Source organism: Rhipicephalus microplus, unplaced genomic scaffold, assembly GCF_043290135.1.
Source record: "Rhipicephalus microplus isolate Deutch F79 unplaced genomic scaffold, USDA_Rmic scaffold_121, whole genome shotgun sequence".
NCBI lineage: Eukaryota > Metazoa > Arthropoda > Arachnida > Ixodida > Ixodidae > Rhipicephalus > Rhipicephalus microplus.
The window spans coordinates 481,287-507,408 of record NW_027464693.1 but is presented as its reverse complement, the minus strand read 5'-3'; the positions used below and the strand labels follow the sequence as shown (position 1 = coordinate 507,408).

The 26,122-nt window shown below is 46.8% G+C and overlaps 1 protein-coding gene across 1 annotated transcript in view; it reads left to right on the top strand.

The window, feature by feature from the left end:
• LOC142790713 (uncharacterized) overlaps positions 1-26,122 on the top strand; it is a 110,925-nt gene that overhangs the window by 41,140 nt on the left and 43,663 nt on the right. The window contains exons 6-8 of the mRNA XM_075885332.1: positions 3,855-3,923; positions 15,928-16,583; positions 19,399-19,493. Of these exons, the coding sequence (XP_075741447.1) occupies positions 3,855-3,923; positions 15,928-16,022 (164 nt within the window). The 3' untranslated portion in view covers positions 16,023-16,583; positions 19,399-19,493. The remainder of the gene's footprint in view (positions 1-3,854; positions 3,924-15,927; positions 16,584-19,398; positions 19,494-26,122) is intronic.

Here is a 26,122-nt window from a genome sequence, read left to right as displayed (position 1 = left end):
AACGTGTGTAGTGCTGGAAAACTTGCTAGGCGCAGCCAGGTTCACAAGAGACGATGACAGGCTATTTTCTTGGAGGACTGTCAGGTTACGACACGAGCTTTGACAGGGGCCAGGTTTTAAGGACTGTGGTTAAACTTATGAACGAAGTCGATGCTGACGAAGAAAGTGCTTAACAGCGCAAACGACAGGACTGGATAGAAGAGTCGAGAATAGAGCACCAACCAGCCCAATCAAGCATTTTGATGAAGTCAAGGCTATCAATGCTGACATCCGATGATTTCTTGCCCATATGGGACAAAAGGACGAGACCCAGGTCAAGCTCCACGAGGGGTGCGGATGACGTGGTACGAGGACTCCAGTGCTGGTGAGACCCAACCCGACGCCTACCGCTATTCCGGGGATCATAAAGTTCATTTAATCACATACGACATCACAAAATATTATTACTTTGGGCATAGGCGATTCCCACTGCCACACATAATGTTGAAAAGGGCTCACGCAGTCACGCTACATTTACTGCAAAACGAGAACTTGCCCAACTATGTATTTTCTAAATAAAATTCACCCTGATAGTGAAATTCTAGGCGAGTGTGATACGTGTGATACGTACGATGGCATGATTAGAATTAGACACATGCTGGGGGGCTGTCCCGCGACTCTTGCTGACCCCGAAGAACATTGGTTTTACTGGCAGAAGATGGTACAAAGCGCGTGTTATCTAGATCAACTATGGGCAGTCCAGAAGATCCATGATAGTCCATGATGTCAGGCTGAGCCATAATGCCCGGTACTGTCAGCTTGGCCTGACAGTACCGACGTGGATGTGGCCCGCCTCGGTCTGTAAAGACTTGGCTTTACAGACGAGTTTTCACCCAGTTCGCTTCAAAAACGCAGAAAAGCAAAATGCAAAGAAAACTCTAAAAATGGCGGTGGTGTGCTGCACACGATCGTGATGCTCTTTCACCTCCTGCATTCGGGAGGATGGAGTCGTCGGGTAACCCATTGTGCTTCTTTTGTATTTTATATTCAATACTCTAATTATTTTATCCAGTCTGTGGATTTTGTTCGCATACTGATTGTGTGTTAATGAAATAAATTCTACTGTTGTCTGTATAAATGAATATAAGTGATCATGAAAGAGCAATTCTGCTTGCGTTGTTACTCTACCTTTTGCTACATACTCGCTGACCCTAATTATATAGCTACTGCATTGAGTATTGCCTTTTTCTACATCTAAATTAGAGCCAAATTTGGATTGTATTCGCATATGAAAATGCTGCACTTTCACTAATAGCATATCTCATTGTATGAACTGTGTTTCTGTAATTCACTGCGTCAATTACGCTCAAACCTTGTTATAACGAAGTTGAAGGGGATTGATGATTTATTGATTGATATGTGGGGTTTAACATCCCAAAACCACCATATGATTATGAGAGACGCCGTAGTGGTGGGCTCCGGAAATTTCGACCACCTGGGGTTCTTCAACCTGCACCCAGATCTGAGCACACGGGCCTACAGCATTTCCGCTTCCATCGGAAATGCAGCCGCCGCAGCCGGAATTCGATCCCCCGACCTACAGGTCAGCAAGTTGAAAGGGAGCCGCACTTATTTCGTTATACAGTGAAATTTCGGTATGACGAACTTCAGGGGACTGCGGAAATCTGTTCGTTATTTTGAAAGGTCGTTATAGTGAAAGCTCGAAAATTAATCATAAATACTTATTTTTCACCGACCAGAATGACTTACCTTTACAGCGGTGGGTCCTTGAACTTGTTTTTTACGAGAAAAAAAAAAAAATGGACAAGCAAACACCAGAAAATGCACGTTTACTTCAAAAAAGTTTGTGATTTTTTTTTTTTTTGACGCGAGCAGCATAAATTTTGCAGCGCGAAGGCCTCAAGCTCATCCACATTCCTGTGGTGCAATTCGGTTCTTTGGTCACAACAGCCTACTTTTTGCCTTCCTGTTGCTGAAGAATATTCATTGTCTCGCTTAGCGAAAACTGCATCCGCTTCTTCATCGCAAGAAGAGATGAACTCATTTGTAGTATCACCGCAGAGCGAACGCAGGCTTGCTTTGCGAACCCGATAAGTAATCACCAAAAAGAGATGAACACAACTGAAAAATAAGGCCTCCAAAGAAAAACCTGAAGCGTCACGGCTGTCATCGCCTCTTTCGAAGAAAAAAAAAAGGTGCTAAAAAAAAGGAAATTTCTCGCGTTTTGTTTTCTGCTTTCCCGCTGTCTCGGGTTTTCTGCGCTCATGCTTCCTGCTCCGCATCTCTCACTCTGTTTCGCTGACCTTGCCCTCCCGTGTTGTCCTCGCCTCTGTGCTCACTTGTAAACCTGCAGCGTCGGCGTTTCAACAAGAGGAAGGAAGGAAAGAAAGAAAGGAAAGTCGCCTTTTTTTTTTCCCTGCACACCGTCGCGCGTCTTGCGAAAAGCAGGGCGATCGTTCGCTTTGTCGTCTGCTTGCGTATCCCTCCAGTGGTCGCGACGGATTTCAGTACATAAGTTCGTAGTACTGAGGCGTTGTTAATATAACGTGGAACTAAATTATGGCTCATTATTCTGAAAAGTTCGGTATTCTGTAGTATGTCTTAGTGAAATAGTTTTACATTGAATCTATTAGCAGTCAGCGCAGGATTTTTAAAAGTTTGTTAATCTGAAAAGTTTGTTAGTGTGGGGTTTGTTCTACCGAGATTTCACTGTATTCATTATTTCGTTATATTCATTATAACAGCTTGTGGCAATGTTTGCTCGGATGGGCGCACACCTATAAGCATGCAAAGAAGGAAACTGCCTCGTGGCCCGATGTACCACTACACGACCACGCGTGCGACGGAAAATAAACACAGTCGAATCTCATTATTCGATCTCGCTTAATTCGAACACGCGCTGTGGTCCCGTCAATGCTATATGTATCCCAATGGGACAAAACGCACTGTAATTTCAGCATACCGCGCTCCTAAAATGTTCTCAGCACCATGCCCAATCCCGCGGCGGTGCCTGTGCCACGCTTCTGCCTTTTTCGTCTCTGCACGTAGAGACTCTTCTCCTTTCAAGGCTGTGCGCGGAGAGAGAAGAAAAAAGAAAGAAAAGAAAGCTGTCGTGGGGAGTTGACTTTCTCTCTAATGCTGATCTGCTTCTATCTGCATACGCTCCTTCTTGGTGCAGAGGGTAGCAGCGAAGACGCAGTTGTTGCCGTCATTTTTAGAGAGTGTTGGTGCTAGATTTAGGTGCGCGCTACCATGCTTTGCAAACTGCGTGCGTAATGGATTGATTCGCTGCAAGCCAAACGTGTGCGGACAGGCATCACAAATTGCTTCAATTAATGACGGATGTCCTCTGATTTATGAATGATTGTGTCTTCTGAAGCTTCCCCATCGTGTGTTTTTTAGTGAGAGGGAAATCGCTTTGCACCGCGGCGCTGCTTCTAAGTCATGTGACCCGCTGAGCGCTTCAATCCTATCTACTGGCTGTGTGAAAAGGACAACTCTCTCGGCCGCGCGTGGCGTGACTGTTAGGTTGGTGAGGGAGCCTTAAAAGAGCCGCGCCGAACGAGCGTCAAACTCTGCAGAAAATGATATACTTAACACACAATGGTCAGTTTTTTGTAGACTAATTTAGTTCGTTATATTCATTTACCGGTCAGTTTTACTTGATTACAAAGAGGTTTAAAATGCATGGTTCTCAATGGAGCTTTCAAGGGGAACTTCATTTACTTTGTTGTTTGTATCCATTATTTCGTTTTATCTCGTTATGTTATAACGAGGTTTGAGTGTACTTGCAAGAGGGTCTTCTTGGGCTCTTCCAAGAAGCACTTAATTCTAACAAGTGGTCTTTCTTGCAGGGTTCGATTGCCCGCTCGGCAAGAGCTTCAAGCCAGCGGGCAGAGCAGCAATGATGCGGTTGCTGGAACGTGAGTGATGGCAGTTTTTCCTACTTCAGTGGCTTTTTTCGTAGCTGCCGAATTACCTCTAACTTATGACTTATATGACCAGGGCACACTTAGGTATCATAATAATTTATGCCCTATAATGAGGCAGATACACTACGCATTACGCCAACTCATTGTGGCACTAGAGCCAAGGCTATACAGACCGAGCTTCCACACATTTGTCTTGCTCCTTAAGTAGCACACAGCCTGCTACTAATTTGGGTTCGGTTTGCCCGCAACCTCAACCCGTCTAGAAATGCACATACACGAACAATGTGAATGGGGACAGACATTTCAGTTGTTCAGTGTTCATTTTATGATCTCATATTATATGAGTATATTTTTTGTGGAGAACCAAAAAGTGCGTTTGCGGCCGCGCACTAATCACTCGTCACAGTCGAACGTCATGTTTACTGTGAAAACCCGGCGGCCTGAGAAGGTGGTGCTTTTCAAGAAATATAAAGAAAATTGTAGTATTGTGTGGCGAACACGCCGCGCAGAGAACACTGGGCACAGCGCTGAAGCGCCGGCCGACATGAGGTACGCAGCAGCCAGTAGCCAAGCAGGAACTTCTTTATAATCTACAATGCCGCGCATATATACACAGGGTAGTGCCCCTGAGGGCAAAAACACTTCACATGAAACCGAATCTGGCAACCATGAAAACTAAACCGAAACACCACATCATTCCCCTAGAAAGAAAAGGACATGTGGCTCTAAGATCCTTATACAATGATTAACAAAACCTGAGTAACTTTTATGACCTTATACAATTTTAGAAGAATGTAATGACACAGAACTTCTGTATTTCAAACCTTAACATTCCCACTCCTTTTGTCTTAAAGTAACTAATTGAATAACAGAGAAGCGGCATGAGAAGAAAAAACATAACTCTGTACACTGCGCACCATGGCTGAAAGCACTTATGCAGACAATATACAACAAAAATCACAGCATGAAAGTGTATCCTTTATACCTTTATACAATAAACAATGCACAGCTTCCACACGACAATGAACATGTATGTTACAGATTCCAACGTACGAGTAAGAAAATAGAATTTGGGCCACAAAGTCTGTAAACCTGGATGGTTTCTTACGCGAACGCTTAGAACGCTGAAGCTCATTGCACTCTGAAGTGCTCCCTTGCAAAGCAGCAAGTTCGGTGTGTAAAGATGAGCCTACTGGCTTGCTTACGCGCTGCTCAGGCACAGCTGAGAGCATTGAGTATTCCTACAACTCGCTTAAGCATCTCTCAGCTGTAGCTGGGGACGGAGAACCCGGATGCGAAACATGGAAGCCTGAAGGTTTGGAAGAATGTTCATTAGTGTTAGGAAGAATACTGGCATGGGGACTGGGCTCGTCTGTCAAGTATTGATACAAAGCCCGAGTCCAAGGACTCTGAAGCATGCTCGGTGCACGGTAAAACTTGATGGTGGCTGGGCACCACAGCCGGATTTGAAACCGTTGCCTGAATACCATTTCCCCCAGGGAAAGATGGTGATGCTGCAGGAATAGGGATAGGAGCCCATTGTGGAACCAAGGCAGAGTATTGCCACTGGTTTTGCAAAGGTATTGAAGGGTGCAAGACTGTAAGTGGTTCCCATTCGGAATGGACAATCACAAGTTCAGAAGCATTACAAATCGATCCATCACTGCGTCCAAATGTCTAGGATCCTACTGCCGACATAACAGTAAACGGACCTTTATACTTGTGTTGTTTCTCTGGAACACATACTTTGATTCTTCGGCCAACCTAAATGACTGAAGGTTTGGCTCCTCGCTTATGATCGACACAATTCTTCATGCACTTCTGCCCATGAAAAACTCTTGTCCTTATGGTATTGTCCGAAAATGACCTCAAAGTAGAAGGCAACAACAGATCAGTTATGTCAACCGCTGTGCGAAGTTGATGCTTATGAAGTAACATCGCGGAGGACAATACCGTAGTGGCCTGAGCAGAAAAACGGTAACTACCAAAGTACTCCGTAGTTGCTTTCTTTAGAGGACGGTGTTTTAGTTGGGCTAGTTGAATGTACTTTTTCAGGGCCCTGTTGAACTGCTCGACCTGCCCATCGGCTTCAGAATAGTAGTTGGAAAAACAGAGGTGTTGAATACCTCGTTCGTAAAGAAAAGTTTCAAACTGACGAGACCTAAACTGGGGTCGTGGTCTGTTAATAAGCATGCTAAAAACCCTTCACGGCAGAAGACTGAAGTTAAGAAGATGATGACTGCATCAGATGCAACGTCTCAAACAAAACAAACCTCAGGCCATTTGGAGTAATAGGCAGTCAAAGTGACTGCAAAGCTACAATCTAAGGGAACATTTGAAAGAGGACCAATAATGTCCATGCGTAACTTCTCCCACGGTTTCTCAGGAAAAAGAACTGGTTGTAGCGGTGCAAGGACAGGTTTCGCCGATTTGTCGGCAGCTTGACAGATGCAACTGTTCCGAACCAAACCTTTCACTTGTTTGTCAATGCACAGTCACCAATACCTGTCACGAAGCAGCTGCTTTGTACGAATCATGCCTGGATGATTCTCATGGGCTAACTGAATCAATTGCCCCCGGCAAGTTTCTGGAACTGTAACATATTCCCCATGAAAAATAAGCTCATCTGCATAAGACAGTTCGTCTTTCACTGCAAAGTAAGGTACAAGTACTGAAGTCAAATGCTTCTTTAGAGGCCCACCTTCAGCAATGTATTGAATAAGCTGCTGTAAGGTACCATCATTAGCAGTGGCTGTCTGTAATTCTTCCTTATTTAAGCATGCAGCAACTAAAGAAATTATCTTCTTCTAGCGCCTGTGCTGGTGGAAGCTGGACTGGCAGCCGAAATAATGCGTCCGCTACGAATTATCGGCACCTTTGCGATATTGTACAGAAAAGTTATAACAGCCAAGCGCACCATCACGAAGTTTACCAGGGGCTTCGCCCCGCCCCGCGCCAGCTGACAACAAAGTAGTTAAAGCTTGTACTTGAACTGGTATAGCGCATTACGGGGAAGAAGAAACGGCCGAGCAGACCGACGACACAAAAGGACAGAGCGCTAACTGAGCTTTATCGTCAAACTGCATCAAATATGTAGACCCGCGCAAACATACAAAACCACCCTAACGCAACGACAAGATAACACACAACATCGCACCCTCACATATCACAGATTCATAGGCGGTTATCCTGATTAAGGAAGGCCACTTCATGTTCAGATAAAACCAAAGAAGGGGCGCTAATACACGTGCTGCCAGCTCTTTTTTACCGCTTCACATTGATCAAACATGGGGGTACATCCACAATCGCGGCAGTGAATTCCAATGTGGTCCTGGATTGCTTTGTGAACATTATAATGGTGCTCTTTTAGCCTTTCATTAAGGCATCGCCCCGTTTGGCTGAAATACCACATACCACATGAGAATGGAATCACGTAAACAACCCCCGCTACACACGGCACAGAGTTTTGTGCTTAGTTGCGCAACCAGTGGTACGTGATTTGAGAGGGTTGAATGCTTTGCAAAGCCGCTGTAACTTATCCGGCGCTGAAAACACCACTTTGACGCTGCATTTCTCCCCTATCTTTTTTAGCCGGTGGGAAATGTCATGCACGTAGGGTAAAACTACGGGTCTTTTTCGGTCGTTAGATTCCGGCTGAGCCTCGCAGTTGTAGCCTTTCTTTATCTGTTTTAATAGCTTTTCAGCTATAGATGCTAGTAGGATAGCTGGGTACCCAGCACTCAAAAGCCTTTCAACTTGAGCTGCAAAGCTGCGCTGCATGACATGGTGACACGATTTCCTAAGAGGATTGATGAGAGAAAGATTTGTGATGCTGCGCTTAACTAACTTGGAATGGGAAGAGTCATAGGGTAAAAGGGGTTTTCCATTTCTAGGTTCAAATAGCCAGCACGCATGGTCAGGTGAAAAAATTAAATTCAAATCTAAAAAGCGTAAGCTATTGTCAACTGGCAACTCACGAGTCAATAAAAGCGGTCAGTAAAAGAGCACCATTATAGTGTTCACAAAGCAATCCAGGGCCACATTGGAATACACTGCCGCGATTGTGGATGTACCCCCATGTTTGATCAATGTGAAGTGGTAAAATAGCACCCGTCACAATTAACTCGAGAAATTATAGAAGCGCATTGTATAGCAAGAGCTGGCAGCACGTGTATTAGCGCCCCTTCTTTGGTTTTATCTGAACATGAAGTGGCCTTCCTTAATCAGATTAACCGCCTATGAATCTGTGATATGTGAGGGTGCGATGTTGTGTGTTATCTTGTCGTTGCGTTAGGGTGGTTTTGTATGCTTGCGCCGGTCTACATATTTGATGCAGTTTGACAATAAAGCTCAGTTGGAAGTTAGCGCTCTGTCGTCTTGTGTCGGTCTGCTCGGCCGTTTCTTCTTCCCCGTAATGCGCTATACCAGTTCAAGTACGACGAACCAAGTCGCCCAATCTTCAACACTTGTAGTTAAAGCCTGGTGGTCAGTTCTTAATGTAAAATGCCAACCCCAAAGATACACATGTCATTTTTCTACCGCAGACAAGCAAGAGCTTCATGCTCTCCTGCTGAATACTGGCGTTCCGCCGAGGACAATGTTCTAGATGCAAAAACAACAGCTAGCAGCTGATCTCCTCTTTGTTGTTGGAGCACTGCTTTGATGCCGACATTGGATGCCGACATTGGAACCACCACCGAAAGATTATCAAAAATATTTATGACCGGGCGGTCAGCAAGAGTTTTTTAATCTGGTTGAAACTGGCATTGACCTCAGCAGACCAGTTAAAACTCACCTTGCTGGAGCATGCGGTGCAGAGGCTCAACAACATCAGCATAATGTGGTAGAAACTTTGCGTAATATCCAACCAATGCCAAGGATTGGAGATTTTTAACATCAGTGGGAACAGGGGTATCAAGTATGGCAGCGACCTTAGACTCAACCGGCGATAACCTGCGAGCACTTATGTTATGACCTAAGAATGCGATTTCAGTAGCACCAAATACACACTTGTCATTAAGCTTCATGCCACAGGGATCTATTTTAGACAAGGCACCTTTCAAGTGCACATCGTGCTCTTCCCGATTACCGCCCCAAACTAAAATGTTGTCTAAGTAACAGACAACACCTGGGCACCTCTCAGTACATCGCTCATAATTTTTTGGAAAATAGCTGGCCCAGATGCCAGCTCGAAGCACACTCTGCGAAATCTGTAAAGCCCTTGATGAGTTAGAAAAGTAGTATGGTCACGACTCTCCTCCGCTAACTCAACCTGATGGTATGCGGATGCAATACTGTTAACTGTTGTAAGAGTTCCTCGATGTGGGGTAGAGGGAACCCGTCCACCACAGTAGCCTTGTTCGGCTCATGGAGATTGACGCACAGTCGGATGGAATTGTCCTTCTTGAGGACGACGACCAAGGGAGACACCCAGTCCAAAGCATCCACCCTCTCAATGATGACACTCAACTCTAGTCGTTGCAGCTCATCCGCGACTTGTTACCTCGGCAAGAAGGGAAGACGACGCAGTTTGGCCGCCACTGGCTGCAGACCAGGTCGACACTTCACACGCTGAATGTAATTCAGGACCCTGCCGATGTACGACGAAAACAGGGGGTGATACACCGGTGACGCATTCGCCGGAACCGCCGAGGAGTCGACGAGAGAACAAGTGAGGGTCTCGCCTCTGATGATTATTTTCAGAGCTCAGATGACATGACATCTATTTCCAGGAGCGAGCTGCAGAACCATTGATCTATACGGTTAGATGGAGAAGTCCAACAGTGGTGACCGTTTCGTCCACTTGCAGGACAGCAACTATATTGGTCACCGTCGATGTGCCTTGATGACCGGTCGGGTCCTTAGTAGTGCGGCAGACCCGCACGAAGTGTCCTCGACGTCTGCACCGCGAATACCTTGGGCTCCTGGCAGGGCATGCGGCAAAGTTCGCCCAATGCTGCGTTTACCTGCAGCGGTGGCAGGCATCCGCGCGTGCTGGTGGCGAAGCTAGAGAGGACGTGTCCGCAGCAGCGCAGGGCGAGGATGTGCACACAGGAGAAGTCCTGTCGGCGCCATCTTGCACCGGACCTTGGGGAGGACTGCCCCCATTCGGTCTGGCATCTTGAATAGGGCGTGACGACACTGCGTCGACTTGCGCTCCAGATAACTGGCAACGCGCAGTCGACGCGCTCCTTTTTTCTTGCTACGTCGAGCGCCTTCTGTACGGAGTAGTCCTTGCCCATCTTGAAGAAAGTTCTTTGTAGGTGCGGCGACGTGATGCCAGAGACGATCTGGTCGAAAGCGAGGATGTCGCCCGACGCGCCGAAATCACAAAGCTTGGCTACTCGGCACACCTCCTGTATAAATTTTACCGCCGGCTGGTCCGAGCCCTGACGCAGGGCTTTGAAGTAGGCGCGCAAACACGGCGGGTCCGATGGAGGGTCAAAGATTTCATTAAGCAGCACAAGGGCTGCGTCGTACACATTCGAACACGTCTCCTGAGTTGGCCGGACGGCTCCCAGCTCATCTTCGGCGGCCTGCAGGTAAGTGTTAAGTCCCTCGACGCCCAAGGCGTGCAGGAGCAGCGCCTTCTTCTTCTCCGGGATGGCATCCCTAGCAGCGGCATCAATGTAAATTTGAAGAACCGTACCCCATTGTCGCCATGAAATAGGAGGCACTGCAGGAGCTCGGATGGAGGTATCGCAGCGTACATGCTTGCCGAAGAGAGCATCGAGACGGCAGTTCAGGAGAGACGCGCACATAGGTAGGCCTCGTGACTGGAGTGGCACGAAGTGTCAAAAAGTGAGAATGTAAGCAGGAAATACAGTAGTGGTGGGACAGCTTGCACGGGTGCTGAGTCGACAGCATGATGAAAAAGGCTGAATGCCCACCTTGACGCCTGATGCACGTGGATTGATGATCCTTGTCGCCAAAATGTATCATGCGGCGAACGTGCCGCACGAAGAACACAGTGGGCACGGCGCTGAAGCGCTGGCCGACACGAGGTACGCAGCAGCTGGTAGCCAAGCAAGAACTACTTTATTATGTACAATGCCGCGCTTATGTACACATGGTTGCGCCCCCTGAGAGGCTTTACATGAAACCGAATCTGGCAACCATGAAAACTAAACCGAAACACCACAAAAATGAAAGAAGTTATGCAAAGCAAACTGGTATTTACCTACTTCTTTCTGCTACTGCTTGAGTCTCATGATAAACCTGTATTTATTTTAGCAAGCAGACGTGAAAATAATTGCAGAGTTTATAAAGTAGTTAAAGAGAAACAATGGCTTCGGTTATATTGATAAACTGCTTTTTGAGAACTCTGATGCCATAAGTTTCTCTGTCATAAATCCAATATTAACAGGGAAAATAAAGGTTGAAGTTTCATTTTTGAATGTCGCACCGAAATCTTTGAGTGTGACATAAATTCAAAGAATTTCATTCACTTATTCATTTATTGTATATTGGTGACACAAGCTCAATGAAATTTTCTAAAGCTTTGTATGCTTGGTTTATGACATTCTTAATTTTCATTGAGTAGAAGCTATGTAGGACCCTATAGATGCCTTGAAAATCGCTTGCAGTTTGACTTGTCTTTTCTAGGCGAAAGTTTGCTGAAATAACGAGTTGCGTCTTCAACGGACTGACTGAAGTCTTTGTTGCTGTGATGACCACGTCAGAGTGTTATGTTGTCACGCGCTAACCCTAAATCGCCCACCACACACCGCTACGTCTTGCCACTCCTTCCAACCAGCCCGAACTCTCCCTTCCCCACACACGCAACCCCCACCACTCCAGTCCCAATGATGATGACGACGCAGTCACGTAGTGCCCTCTCTCGGCCAAGTCCCGATGATGATGACGCCGTCACGTAACGCCCTCTCTCGGCCACTCTCACAGGTCCCCCCCCCCTCAAAATGTGAAGCCACCACTACACATCGCCTGCAGCGTCATGGTACAGTGTCAGCTGATCTGCGTGTCTCACACCGTGGCGACAACCCGTTTTGGGGTCCACTAGAACAAAGTCATTCTGTCCCACACGTCTCACTGCCCGAAAGGGACCGGAACGTCGGGGTGCAAGCTTCGAGGAGAAGCCCTTGGTGGCATCGCTGAGGGAGTGGCTTTCGAGCAGAACAAGATCACCCTCCTGTATTGTCAGTGGCCGCCTGTGCTGGTCGTAGCGAGTCTTCTGAGCGCGCCACATGTGGTTTTGGTGTGTCCTGGAGAAGTCAAGCACCTCCTGCAGACACTTGGAGACCTCAGTAGCAAATGCACGGTATGCTGTCGCAGGAGGCTCCGCGTCGTCTTTGGCCTCAGCCTGTGTCCATGGGGTTCTCAGCTCCCGGCCATAACAGAGGAAGGCAGGCGTGTAGCCCGTGACAACGCTTTCAGCCGTGCGCATGGCCAGGGCGATTTCAGGGATGTGCTGGTCCCAGTCTTTGTGGTTGGAACAATAAGCCCTAAGGCACTGCTTGATAATGCCGTTGTGGCGCTCCACCATTTGCCCGGCAGGGCGGTACGGAACAGTGTGTCGGTCTTGTATGCCCCAATGCTCAAGGAGGCCCTTCCACAACCTGCTTACAAACGGCTTTCCACTATCACTTGAAATGGAGGCAGGTGTGCCATGTCTGCAAAAAACCTGGATCATGCAGGCCACCACACTTTTGCTGTTTGCTGCCCGCAATGGAAAAAGTTCAATGAACTTGGTGAACTTGTCAATCACCACGAGAAGGTACTTGTGGCGTCGAGGTGTCATAGGCAAGGGCCCAATTATGTCCACGCTGAGCTGTTCCATAGAGGCAGTGGCCCATTGACTGCTCATCAGCCCTTCTGGCTTCTGCCGGTGGGCTTTGGTGCGCTGACAAACCTGGCAGCATCGCACATACTTGGATATGTCCGAGCGCATACCCAGCCACACGAAATTCTGAGAAACGCGTTTGAGGGTCTTAAAAAAGCCGGAGTGGCCGCTAATCGGGTGGTCATGGGACAGTCGCAGGACCAAGTTGCAGAGATGGTTTGGTAGCCAAGGTACTTTCCTGTTCCCTCGGTGCTGTACAAGCAACCCACTCTCTTCCATCTCGGTCGTCTCCGCCAGGTCTTTTATCAAGGGTTGATCACTGTCAGTGGGCGGAAGCTTTCCTCCCTTCATCACTGTTCGTAGTTTTGACAGTATGGGGTCCTGCTCTTGTTCCTGGGCGAGGAGCCCTGCATCATTCAAGACAGTAGTGTCGTCCACTTCAGATGCTACAGCAGCTGCCTCAAAGCTGATTTGTGGGCTGGGCTCTGGAACAGCCATAGGGAACAGCGTCTCGTGTAGACTCGGGCTTGGAACTTCCTGGTGCTGAAGGGGAGCTCTGCTCAAGGCGTCGGCTGGCACATTTGCAAGACCCCGCCTGTGCTTGATTCTGCAGTTGAAACCTTGCAGCCGCAAAACCCAACGCTTTACACGTGGTGAGGCCTGGTCTGTGGTGAACATCCAGGATAGTGAGGAGTGATCACAGTGTACCTCAAACTCGGTGAATTCAAGGTATGGTCGGAACTTGTCCACTGCCCACACCACAGCCAGACACTCCCATTCTTGCACTGTATAGCGCTGCTCTGCCTCAGTGAGTACCCTGCTAATGAAGCTTATTGGACGCAGTTGAGCATCACTCTCGGCTGCCTGCAGAAGCACCGCTGCAATGCCGACTCCACTGGCGTGTGTTTCCACCACGAATGGTCTGTTGAGGTCCGGCAAGTTTACAACAACATCGTCGGCCAGGGACTGCTTAAGTGCTCTAAAGGCTTCCTCTTGCTGCAGCTCCCACCGCCAACGTTGCTTTTTCTTAAGGAGTTCTGTGAGTGGACGTGCAGTGATAGAAAACTGAGGTATGAACCCTCTGTAATAGCCTGCTAGTCCCAGGAAGGCCTGCAGCTGTTTGAGTGTTGTTGGTTGAGGATAGTCCAGCACCGCTCGCACTTTTTCCTTGTCGGGCCTACACTGCCCGGGGGATATTTCATGGCCAAGGAACTTAAGGTATTGACAGCACACGTGCACCTTCTCTGGGTTAATGGTCAGCTGTGCCGAACTTATCCGCTTCAACACCTCCCGAACATGCTCAAGATGATCCTCTAGGGTCTCCGAATACACCAGGACATCATCAAGAAACGCCATGGCAAACTGGTGATTAATTCCCTCCAGTAGTCGGTCCATCAGGGTCTGAAACGTGGCAGGACTTCCGGCAACTCCAAAGGGCATTTTCATAAACTCGAAGGTTGCCCGATACCTGTGAGGGTGGCCGAGAGAGGGCGTTACGTGACGGCGTCATCATCATCGGGACTTGGCCGAGAGAGGGCACTACGTGACTGCGTCATCATCATCATTGGGACTGGAGTGGTGGGGGTTGCGTATGTGGGGAAGGGAGAGTTCGGGCTGGTTGGAAGGAGTGGCAAGACGTAGCGGTGTGTGGTGGGCGATTTAGGGTTAGCGCGTGACAAGTGGGGGCTCGTCCGGGATGGCTTCAGGCCCGACAACAGCAGCGGACGACATGCCTAGGCTCCAAGGTCTCGTTGAAGAGCTGTTGCTGGGCACCGACGGCTCCGCCATGGAGCGCGAACGAATCGCGGCGGTCGTGCGCGATCGAGTGATGGCGACGCCGCTGCCCACGGCTCCGCACGTGGGAGCATGGACTGGGGCCGCTAACACTGGCGCGGTCCCTCGGGCCACCGACAACTCTGCGCCCCGGCTCGCCGCTGCGCACTTCCCCCGCTACTCCGGTGCTAGAGACTTGCAGTCGCCGGAGGAGTTTCTTGAACGTTTGGAGAACTTCTGCCTCGTGACGGGGGTCGCCGCCGATAAGCGACTGACACACGTGGTACCGGCTGCCCTCGAGGGTGGCGCGAAGTTGTGGTGGCGGTTCGTGCGCGGGTTCGACTCGTGGGAGCAATTCACCGCCGCCTTCCGCTCCGAGTTCTCGTCGATTGACGCGAAGCGTCGCCTGAAGGCGGAGCTCGAACAGCGCACGCAGCACCCGGAAGAAAATTTGAAAGAGTTTATATATGCCATCGCTACTTTTTACGACCGCATCGGGGAAGAAATCTCCGAAGCCGAGAAGGTGCAGCGCGTACTGAGGCAGATGCACCCTCAGTTGCAAGATTTGGCGGAGGGGCATGCCTACAACGACCTCGCCGAGTTGGTGAAGGCAGCCGACGGCCTAATGGAGCGGGCTTGGCGTCGCCTCCAGTACAGACCACCGCCACTCCTTCCAACCAGCCCGAACTCTCCCTTCCCCACACACGCAACCCCCACCACTCCAGTCCCAATGATGATGATGACGCAGTCACGTAGTGCCCTCTCTCGGCCAAGTCCCGATGATGATGACGCCGTCACGTAACGCCCTCTCTCGGCCACCCTCACAATGTGAAGCGTTAATGGCACAACAAATGGCAAAGAAACAAGAAAGACACTTTTTCCTGTCGTTGCTTCTCCGTGCTTTGTTGTATTGTTACTATTTTGTGCAATAATATATGTCTAGTGTATTCTGAAGGTATGCTCTCCACATCATGCTTCGTTTGATAAGTAAGTGTTTGTCGGCGGCTCAAAGCCCCTTTTAGGAAACCTAGCAACACTTACTTGAAAGGTGACAGCATACAGTTTCACAACAGAATAGGTGCTGGAATCGGTGTCCAAATTTTTTTTACTGCCTTGTCATGAATATGAGATGTGGCGCCTGGGTCAAGATGCCACCACTTACCTTCAAGCAAATGTAGCATCCTGCCTTCGCTCAAAATAGTCTTGAATACTTTCTTTGCGATCAACTAAGAAAACAAGATATTCCTTAGTAGCATGCCTTTCATTGAGCAGTTGTAGCATATAGCATATATGCTCCTGCTATTTTGGTCCAGCGTTTCTTGTAAATGGCGAGAAATCCCGCTGTTAAGCTGAGAAATGAATGAAAAGCAGCCACTGCTTCCTTTGTGAGGTGTAACATGTGTGCGTCCTGTTTTTTTACAGAACCTCTGGTCAGGGAGGAAGACCTAATCTTCACGAAAATGCCCACTGAGGACGGTCATGGAGAAACAGGTGTCACTTTTGGACACTACTTCTAAGACACTACTTTTGGACACTACTTCTAAGAAGTCCGCACTAGAGATCTATCGAACTTTTAAGCAGGAAATAGCCAAGGAAAGGATATATGATAATACTCGTGGTAGTTCTCTACTGTTTGAGGCCAGGACGGGAGTATTGCGAACAAAGACATATCGGGCCGGATACGAAGGGGTAGACACGGTATGCAGTGCGTGTGGAGAGGAAGGAGAAACTGCCGAACACTTGACAATGTTCTATCAATGATGGCAAAATAGACTTTAAGCGGGTAGAACTAACTAGAAGGAGGTTATCTGATTGGTGGCTAAAGTCAAGGCACGAGTGAAAATTAAACCCTTCACTGCAAAGTACGAATCCTCAAACTCACTTTTTAAAGAAAAAAAATAAATCTAGTTTTTAGTTCATTAAGTATTACGGCTTGGTGGCGCTAGCCACCGCCCGATCTAAAAGGTACAGTCATATCCATCCATCCGTCCATCTCCATGGGCAGGACTGCCATGGGCGTCATGAATTTTGGCCCGAGGAGCGAGAAGCAGCTGTCTGCCAACAACGAACATGACATGGTGAGTACTGCTTGTGTAACTTAATATCATCCAGTGAATAAAAAAAAAAAACAGCACACGAATTCCAAAAGGCATTTTGCATTGACAAGAAAGGTGATATCGGTGCGTGACTGTGCCTTCGTCAGTGCTCCTCACCAGGGAATTGGGTATTTGTGAAGTAGATGAATGCTTCTTGACAATTTTTCAGATGCATACAAAGATTTCATGAACAAAAGTTCCATGTCTTGTCTCTCCTTTCACATTGCTTGTGCTATGTATACCCCTGTGTATGGAATGAAACCTTTCTTGATTGTAAGTCGGTACTCGGTCTGTCTCTTTCACTACCCCGTGTTTCATGCTGTTTGTCACTTCGTCGATTATGTACCAATTGGCTCAAAATAAGCGCTCCAGTGCAGTTCCTTTGATATTGTTATTGACAAACTTTGTTTTATCGTGTGGTGCTGCGTTTTCAGGAAAAGTTCTTCTGTTGTGCTGCTCTTATCAGGTGTGGAATGACAACCCTGCTAATTGTGAATCAGTTTCGCAGTCAGGAAAATGTTTTTTTCTGAAGCTAGGGTACGTACAGGTTCTTGAAAACCCTTTAATTTGAAAAATGCATTTTCAAAGCCCTTGGAAGTCTTTTTTTCTCGTCCTTGAAAATCTTTGAATTACCTTAGCACTCCCAATCCACATTGTGGCCTCATTTATGTGGTAGATTGGCATACCTGCCAAGTCTCTCAAATTTCGACCAGTTCTTACCTTTACACGGTTGTCAGGAAAATCTCCCGGAAATTGAAATTTTTTTGTGGGATGTGGCCACATTGACAGAAAGGCAGCCCAATCTGCATTTTATTGTAAAAAATTTAAGAGGTGCTCATCTAAACATTTATTGGGCCACAATTCAGATGCTACAAGCACTTTTCTTCACCGCAACGAGTCGTATGAACTTTAGTCTGAAACCGTGGGAAAAAGGCCGAGAGCAGCGTGCTCGAAGCCTTGGAAGGACGTGTGCGGCCAGTGCACGCACTGACACAACTGCGGTTATCGTTTGTTACAACCGGTGTGGATAGAACCGCGGTTGCTTTTGATATGATCATTTGTGGTGACAACGTAACTGACAGAACTTTGAAACTGCACGTGCGTTCAGTGCATCATTTGAAGCAGCGTTGCTTTCCACAAATGCTTCGGAGAAAATCATGACAGATGCGGTCATAGATTGTAAAAAATGACATGGTTTTGAAGGCACGTGATCAGCCAGCGCACGCAGAATGAAAACCGAACTATCGTTTTCCGCAGCCGATGAGTGCAAATCCGCAGTTGTGCTGAAATGATTATTAGCCGAAGGCACGCGGCTAACGCAGTGGTAGAGCTGATAAAGATGTAAAAAGAAACGCTAAAGGCGTTTTGGCGTTCCTGTCCGAAGAATCTAGTAATGTTGTTCCTTTCAATCTGGGTACATTGGCTATACTTTGGCATTAAGTTTTCAGTTGACCTTATGCGAAGCTTCAACCTGCACTTTCCCGGCAGCCGGCTCATTCACTTGGGTCCCAGGAAAACATATGCACATTCTTTTGACAGAAATAGATTTCGCTAGGTGTTATCAAGACAGGAAGTTTTGAAAGATACAAGTATATTCACCCCCATTTTTCTTTTTGAGGAAGAAAGAAAGGGGGAGAAAGAGATCAGTGGACACCCCCTTTACTTTCTTTTCCAGAAATCTCCGATTCAGAATCCTTGAACCTGGCACGTAAGGATCGACATCGACCTGACCAAACTGCCCATTTCCAAAACAGCAATTTGCCCTGAGTTAATATGGTTTCACTAACCAAAACTGCATGGTGAATAGTTTTACCGCATCAAACCACGAACAAACGAAGTGAGAGACTTGTAATACTCTTCAGTGCTGGCTCCTTCCCTATTGTGGGTGCGGTGAAGCTGGTGAAAAATATAGGGAGCTATAGTGCAAACTAGATATGTTCGTTATAATCGCAATATGTGTCTACTATATAAGTGCAATAAAATTGAGTAAATTTTGAAAATTTTGAAGTAAATATATTTCAATATTTTGTGCTAATTTTAGTCCTTGAAGAACCTGTGACATGTCCTGGGTAGTCCTATAATATCCTTGCATTTTGGCTTCGGAAACCTGTACGAACTCTGTGAATCATACTGACTGAGTTGGGGGTGCCTGAGGCATAGGTCAGTAAACATTACATTACACTTGTGCACAGTACTTATCTGTTACAGTGGACCGGAAGTTGAACTGCTTGGCTGCTAACCTGAAGGTTGTGGGTTGGCAACATTCTTGCTTCAGTGGAGGCTATGGTGCCTGCATCAGCATGTCAAAGAACACCGTGTGGTCGAAATTTCAAAATCTCTCCACCATGGGTACAATAGCCAGAAATTTTTCCGGGAAGGCACATCCTTGATTTTAGGAGAGTTACCCCTTTGAAATAGTTAATCTTCGCGCTCTATGCCATGGCGAAAAAACATTTCGGGGGAGGGGGATGTGGCACGGGCCCAGTGTGTACCTCATGGCTATGCCCTGCTCTCCACTGCAGCATCGCTCCTAATTATATGGTGACTTTTGAACGTGAAACCCCAGATACTTAATTGTCAGACTTTTATAATGAAAAGCAACCCATTCTGTCTAATCATGTTCTTTTGTTGCTAATGCTTTTGTGTGTAGGCTGTGTTCATTCTGATCATATAGGGAGGATCTGGTTTACACCTGGTGAACTGTTACTGTCAAAAATCCTATTACATGCTTCTTGCATGAAGTGAGCCTCCTCAAGTTTATTGTAAGGCATTCCATGATTTTTTGTGTTGCTTTCAGTATTTCTGCGCTCTCGACGACTGAGTCAAGCTGACCATGCTGGGCAGTGTTTTGATGAGCCTCCCAAAGAAATCTTTTTTTCTACGTCTGCAGAGGTTTGTTGGCAAAACTTATTTGCTGCTTCTTTCATTTCTCATTATCTTAGCATTGCAAGCTTGTCCTTTTTCTTTATTTTTCAAATTTGGGGAATACTTTTGTAAGTGATCTCACAAGTGTACCCATGCTTTTGCAAGGGTACTTGATTAAAAAGATTATGGTGTGTCGGCAATTGTTATGAAATGTTTAGAAAAAAAATGATGGATAAGAAAGAGCACCTCATTGGCATAATAAGTTGAGTATTTGAGTGTTGGTCATTGGCATCTATTAAGGGCCATGTTAATATCTGTAGTATTCACTGCAAGATTCCAAGGTCTTCTTTTTCTACTAAAAGTGCTAAAAGAATTCTTTCACTCAGTTTTAAAGCTGAAATGAGGTGAAGCCAATTGGGCATTGTTTAGCTGCTTCAAACAAACACCCTTCTCTTGGAAACTCCATTGACTTCGAAAACAGGGTCTCAAACACTACCTTTTTCACCTGTGACTGCAGAACGAGTGACTTTTATGCTGGCAAAACTGTGAACCATTGATTGACATGCATATCCACAATTATCCTTTCACTGCTACCTTACTGCCGTGGTCTGGTAGTCAGGCAATCAATTCAGTTGTGAGACGAGCATTCAAACAGCACCTTGGTAGTTATAGGGTGAAGAAACGACAACAGAAAAAAAGATCTTGCCTGTCCTTGCTTCTTTGTCCTGTATAGCACTGTACCATGTTGGAAAAGGAAAATTATTACCAACATTTGCTATGAGCAGCATCTGTCTAAGCTCTGCACACCGTCTTTCTGCAAGATTTGTTTTCTAACCAACCCCAAAGGGTAGTTTCATCCCTTCCATATTGCAGCTCGCAGGTGTGCTTTAGTGGAAAAGAAAGGGAATGGAATATTGTATCAACGCCTCCTAAAAGAACTATGCCTGGAACGTGTCTCTCTTTACAATTGGGAGCCTCCTGTCAGCACCTAACCTCGGAGGCCATGCTTTCTGCCGCTTGTTGCGACCTGCCGTCGCGCGAGACCGCTCACCTCCGTACTGCTCAGTCACGTGACATTACCGTACTGCTCAGTCACGTGACATTACCGTACTGCTCAGTCACGTGACATTACCGTACTGCTCAGTCACGTGACATTACCGTACTGCTCAGTCACGTGACATTACCGTACTGCTCAGTCACGTGACATTACCGTACTGCTCAGTCACGTGACATTACCGTACTGCTCAGTCACGTGACATTACCGTACTGCTCAGTCACGTGACATTACCGTACTGCTCTGTCACGTGACATTACCGTACTGCTCTGTCACGTGACATTGCCGTACTGCTCTGTCACGTGACATCACGGCTGCTCAAAGGCGACTGTAAGAGCATTGATGAGTTCGCAGGGGGTGACCGTCGGAGATGCTCGCTTACGTACCCAAGGAAGAGGGTAAAGTTTAAGGGTAGGGCAGCACGTTTGCGGCTGATGTTCCAGCATAGTTTTTGTAGGAGGCATTGATTGTATAAATGTGTTGCACAAGGCAGTCGACTTGCGGTAAATATAGCGACGTGTATTACCTACCACATTTTGTAATAAACAGAGATGTGTGAATACGGAAATTTCGGGTGTGAAGCAAAATCTAATAGAAAAGTGTGAACGCAAACTGAGAATCTTGTTTTTCAAATTTTCCTGAGATATTTTTTTTTCATTACTTTAATGGTGAAAACTGCAGAAAAAAAAAACGTTCAAAGCATATTCTGAGGTACGTCACATTATGAAAGCCTTTATTTTGGCTAGGTTGATGAAGCGCTAGCAGGATGTTGTTTCATAGTTATCTAATGAACAATGAAGTATAAGAATACATTTAGAGGCCCAGGTAAGGCAACCGTTTAATGTGCCGAACAGCAGCGAGACAGCAGCCAGTCGTTTTAGCATCAGTAGCAGCACGAGCCCCAGCCACAACAAATGTCCTCTTCGTCGTTGCTCTAGCTATGCCAATATTTGTCACTACAATGACTCCCCAGTGAAAAAGGAGCCATCCAGGTACAGTTTTGCCAGAAAACGAGCCATCCTGGCACAAGCAGGACAGCACAGTTTCGTGCACAGCTTCACGCCTGTGGTGCTGTTAATCTATACAGGTAAACCTGCATATAACAAAATTGATAAATTCCCAGAAAAATTCGTTATATGTAAGTTCGGTACAAAAATTTGTAAAATAATTGGGAAAATATAAACAAAAAGGGGACTGAAGGCAGAGCTAATAACCCCAAACACTCATTTACAGTAAAAAACTGCATTACGATTGTTATAGCAATTATATGGACACTCTCGGCAGGTTCTTGCTGTGGCCGCCATGTTCGGCAACAAGTCCTAATTGGCAACAAGTCCAAATCGACAACATGCCTCCGCACATTGTAACTTTGACAAGCGGGTAAAAGCGTGCGAACGCTGCTAAAGCAGAGATCACATGAGTTAGCCCATCACTTTCGCCTGGAAAGTGCATAACATCGCCCGTGTGTTAGAACTGCGATCGAATGCTTAAACAGAAAGTAAACTACCTGTCTTGAACGAGCATGAAACAACGTTGGGAGGGGGGAAAATCGCTCGAGTAATGAACTTGGATTTTAAGGGCGGTCACAATCGCTGATGCGCTTGCTATCTTGCCGAGTATCAGTGCGGTTTCAATGCGAAGGGACTGTGTGAAAAGAGCAAACGCAATCGTTCCAGTCAAAGTGGAAGGCTCGCGATTCTCCCCATCGAAGGATAACTGCTCGTGCACAAGCATCTGTAGATTGCTCGTTACTGATGACAGTAGCGATGCACTGCCTTGTATTTTGGTTGTTTAAACCACCATGTGTGTGTGTGTGTGTGTGTGTGTGTGTGTGTGTGTGTGTGTGTGTGTGTGTGTGTGTTGTAGGCGGCAGAAACCCAGCCGAAACTGCCTATCGCTATTAAAAAAAAAAAGCGCCCTTCATATGCAGCGCAGCCCCACATATGTGACGCTAAATGAAAGCGTGGCACTGGCAATGCGCGAAAAGTAGTTTTTTTTATTTTGGTTTGAAAAGGGGGGGGGGGGGGCACACTCGCGCATGCGACCGCGGTGGCGAAAAGGGGGCACCGACGGCTCGTAAGGTGCAGGCCCTCCTGCCCGTCTTACGCGTGCCTGCCACCACCGCTTCGCGCTTTGACGGCAGCGGGGCAGCAGCGGAAGATGTATGCTCGTACCCAAATGCCACAATGCGCATCAAAATTCTAAGATTGTCCATGGGGAAAATTCATTATATCAAGGTTGTCTCGCACAGTTACTTTGTTACATAGAGGTCGCAAATACATGTGCTCCTATGAAGCGACCGCAGGGAATATGAAAACTTCGTTATATCCAGGAATCTTTTATATGGAGGTTCGTTATAAGCAGGTTTAACTGTAGTTGGCTGAATAGGCTCAACAATTTAGTTTACTGGCGATGTCTGGCGCAGGCCTAGTATGGTCCGTTGTACTTGGCTATGAACTTAGAGGAAAGGTCAGTTCCAGACAATAGCACACAAAGTCACACGATTGTTCCAGGGGCGTATGACGATGGGGATGAGCGTCATTCAGGAGTGTGCTTGTGGCGAGCCTGATCGTGCGTAGTAAGCGAACGTGCCAGCTGCCGACATTCTTTGTCATTAGTGGCGGCTTTCTCCAAAGTCGTAGTTTCTGAAGGGTCTGGGTTGTACAGAAGGATAGTGTCAAAGAACAGGGAAGGCTCCCGACCATAAAGAAGGAAGAACGGGGAGAATCCAGTTGAAGATTGAATGGCACTGTTGTAAGCGTAGGTGACGAATGGCAGTATGTGGTTCCAATTCGTGTGGTCATCGGAAACATACATGGAGAGAATGTAAGCGGTACATTTCGAGCCAGTAGTATTGAATTCTTAGGTGAGCATACGTCTTCACCACACTAGCGTGGGCGCATTGCGGATCCGCGTGGAAGGAAGCACAGACGTCAGAACATAGGCGGTGAAGAATTACTAGCAACCATTTGCGCTCATCAGATAAGTAGTTTGCTCGGTGCAGAAGGCCATCACGGATAGTGAAATGGCCGGCAAGTCGTCGAAGTGAGTGATTGTTAGTACGTGGAGACATCTGAGACAGGTACTCTAGGAGAGACGCTATCCGTGGATCCTCATGTTGCTCAGAGGACATGTCTGCATGCTGAAGTGAAAAGCTTTGCAGCTGGAAACATTTGCTGCAACATAATTGTGGGGAAGTGGTGAACGAGAAAAAGCGTTGGTGTCCAAATGCTTGCAGCCTGACCAATAGACTACACGGATGTCGTAATCTTAAGATGTAGCATCCTGCGAGCTAGGTGACCGCATGGATCTTTTAATAACGACAATCAGCACAATGCGTGGTGATCAGTCACAACGTCGAATGGGCGGCCATATACATAAGGTCAGAATTTCGTGATTGCCCAAACTATGGCAAGCCATTCTTTTTCCATGACTGAGTAGTTCTTTTCCACTATAGTGAGGGTGCGACTAGCATAGGATACAACATACTCATCGAAACCAGAATTACGCTGCGCAAGAATAGCGCAGAGGGCTACTCCACTAGCACTCCTATGGATGGAGAAACGGGGTGGAGCCCTGCAACGTAGGTGCACCAGGGGACTGACTGCCACAAAGATCTAAACTGGAATAAGAGTAAACAAGTTTTTTGGGTGTAGTAGAAAGGGCGGCATTCTGGAAAGAATCCCTAGGAATTACTGTTAACTTGGATGCATTCCACACTTTTCCGTCACTGAGGAGAAAAGTGGACGGCGCAAACTGAGCCTTCACTGTAAGAGGCCTACTATACTTGAAAAAGCCTTTCCTATGGAGTCTTACCTTAACCAAATCGCCGACCATTATGCGGGTTTGCTGCGCACCTTTCCTTTTGTCAAAATATCCTTTGCTCTTATTCTGTTTCGCTGCAACCTGATTCCGGACATGAGGCAACCCATTTGGCGACTCCGATACTTTAGGACGAATCCTAAAGTTGCTAATGTCTACTTTGGAACGAGGTTGTCGACCGTGCAGCAAAAAAGCTGGAGACAGGCCAGTCACCGCATGTGGTGTGACCCTATACAAACTCAAAAATTGTGTGATGCTCCTCGAGGCATCTTTAGCTTCAAGTCTGGCTACCTGCAAATGTTCCTTTAGAACCCTGTTAAGGCGTTCTATTTGAATAATTGGACGAAAATATATGATGGATGCCCTGTTCCTTTAGATATTCCTGAAATTGTACAGAGAGAAATTGTGAACCATTGTCAGTTACTAAAAACTCTGTCCTTTAGATATTCCTGAAATTGTACAGACAAATTGTGGACCATTGTCAGTTACTAAGAACTCTGGTAGCCCTTCCCGGCTAAACGACGATTTGAACAGCTTAATGACATCCTCTGTGGAGATAAAATTCGTGCCAAGAACTTCAGGCCATTTTGAATAGTAGTCGACTAAGGTAACAAGATACCTGGGAAAAGATGCATTTAATGGGCCGACAATGTCCATACCCAACTTTTGCCACGGCCCTTCAGGTCATTCAACGGGCTGCAATGGGGCTACACGCGACTTGGCCGACTTGTCTGTCAGCTGACAGATGTGACAATGCTTGACATGTTCTTCTACAGAACGATCCATTTGGGGCCACCAATATCTTTCACGCAGAAGTTGCTTAGTACGTACTATCCCTTGATGATTTTCATGTGCTAATTGGAGGAAAGTAGGTACCAGAACACTAGGAATGACTACACGGTCACGCCTGAGTAATCCGTCAACACAAGAGAGTTCATTCCTAACATGAAAGCAAGCCATTAACTCATTGTTTATATGCTTCTTAAAAGGCCAGCTCTTGGATAAACATTCACAGATTTTTTGCAACGTCACATCTGCATTCGTTGCAAGTTGGACGGTTTCTTTGTCAACTACAGATGTCACTAATGACACTATTTCTTCATCCTTGCTAAGTTCTGGGCAGGTCTGAATTGGCAGCCTAGACAGGGCATCGGCGACCACATTTTCTGAGCCCTTGCAATATTCTATGTCAAAGTTGTAATACAAAAGTCTAGCTGACCACCGCAAAATCCTTAAAGGCCGTCAGCCTGCATCACCTGCGGCTAACAAAGCAACTACAGCCTGATGGTCGGTTCTAAGGGTGAAACGTCTACCCCAGAGGTAAATATGCCACCTTTCACACGCGAATAGACAGCCAAGCGCTTTGCGTTCACCCACAGAGTACTTTCTTTCAGTATCTGACAAGGTTCTCGACGCAAAGGCTACTGTTTCAAGCTTAGGACCATACCGCTGCTGTAACACAGCCCCGATGCCCACATCAGATCCATCGGTTGTAACCACCGCAGGTAGCTCAGGATTAAACATCTTAATGACAGGCGAACAAGTCAGGCGCGTTTTCAACTGGTTAAAACTGCGTTGGGCATCCTCCGACCAGCAAAACTTTTGGTCCTGCCTGAGCATGAGACAAAGCGGTTCAACTAGGTGTGCATAGTGATCAATGAACTTGGCATAGTATCCTGCCAGATTTAAAAATGACTGTAAAGACTTAATGTCTGTAGGAGCTGGGGCATTTACTATAGCCTTTACTTTACTTTCTAACGGCGATATGCCATCAGCTGAA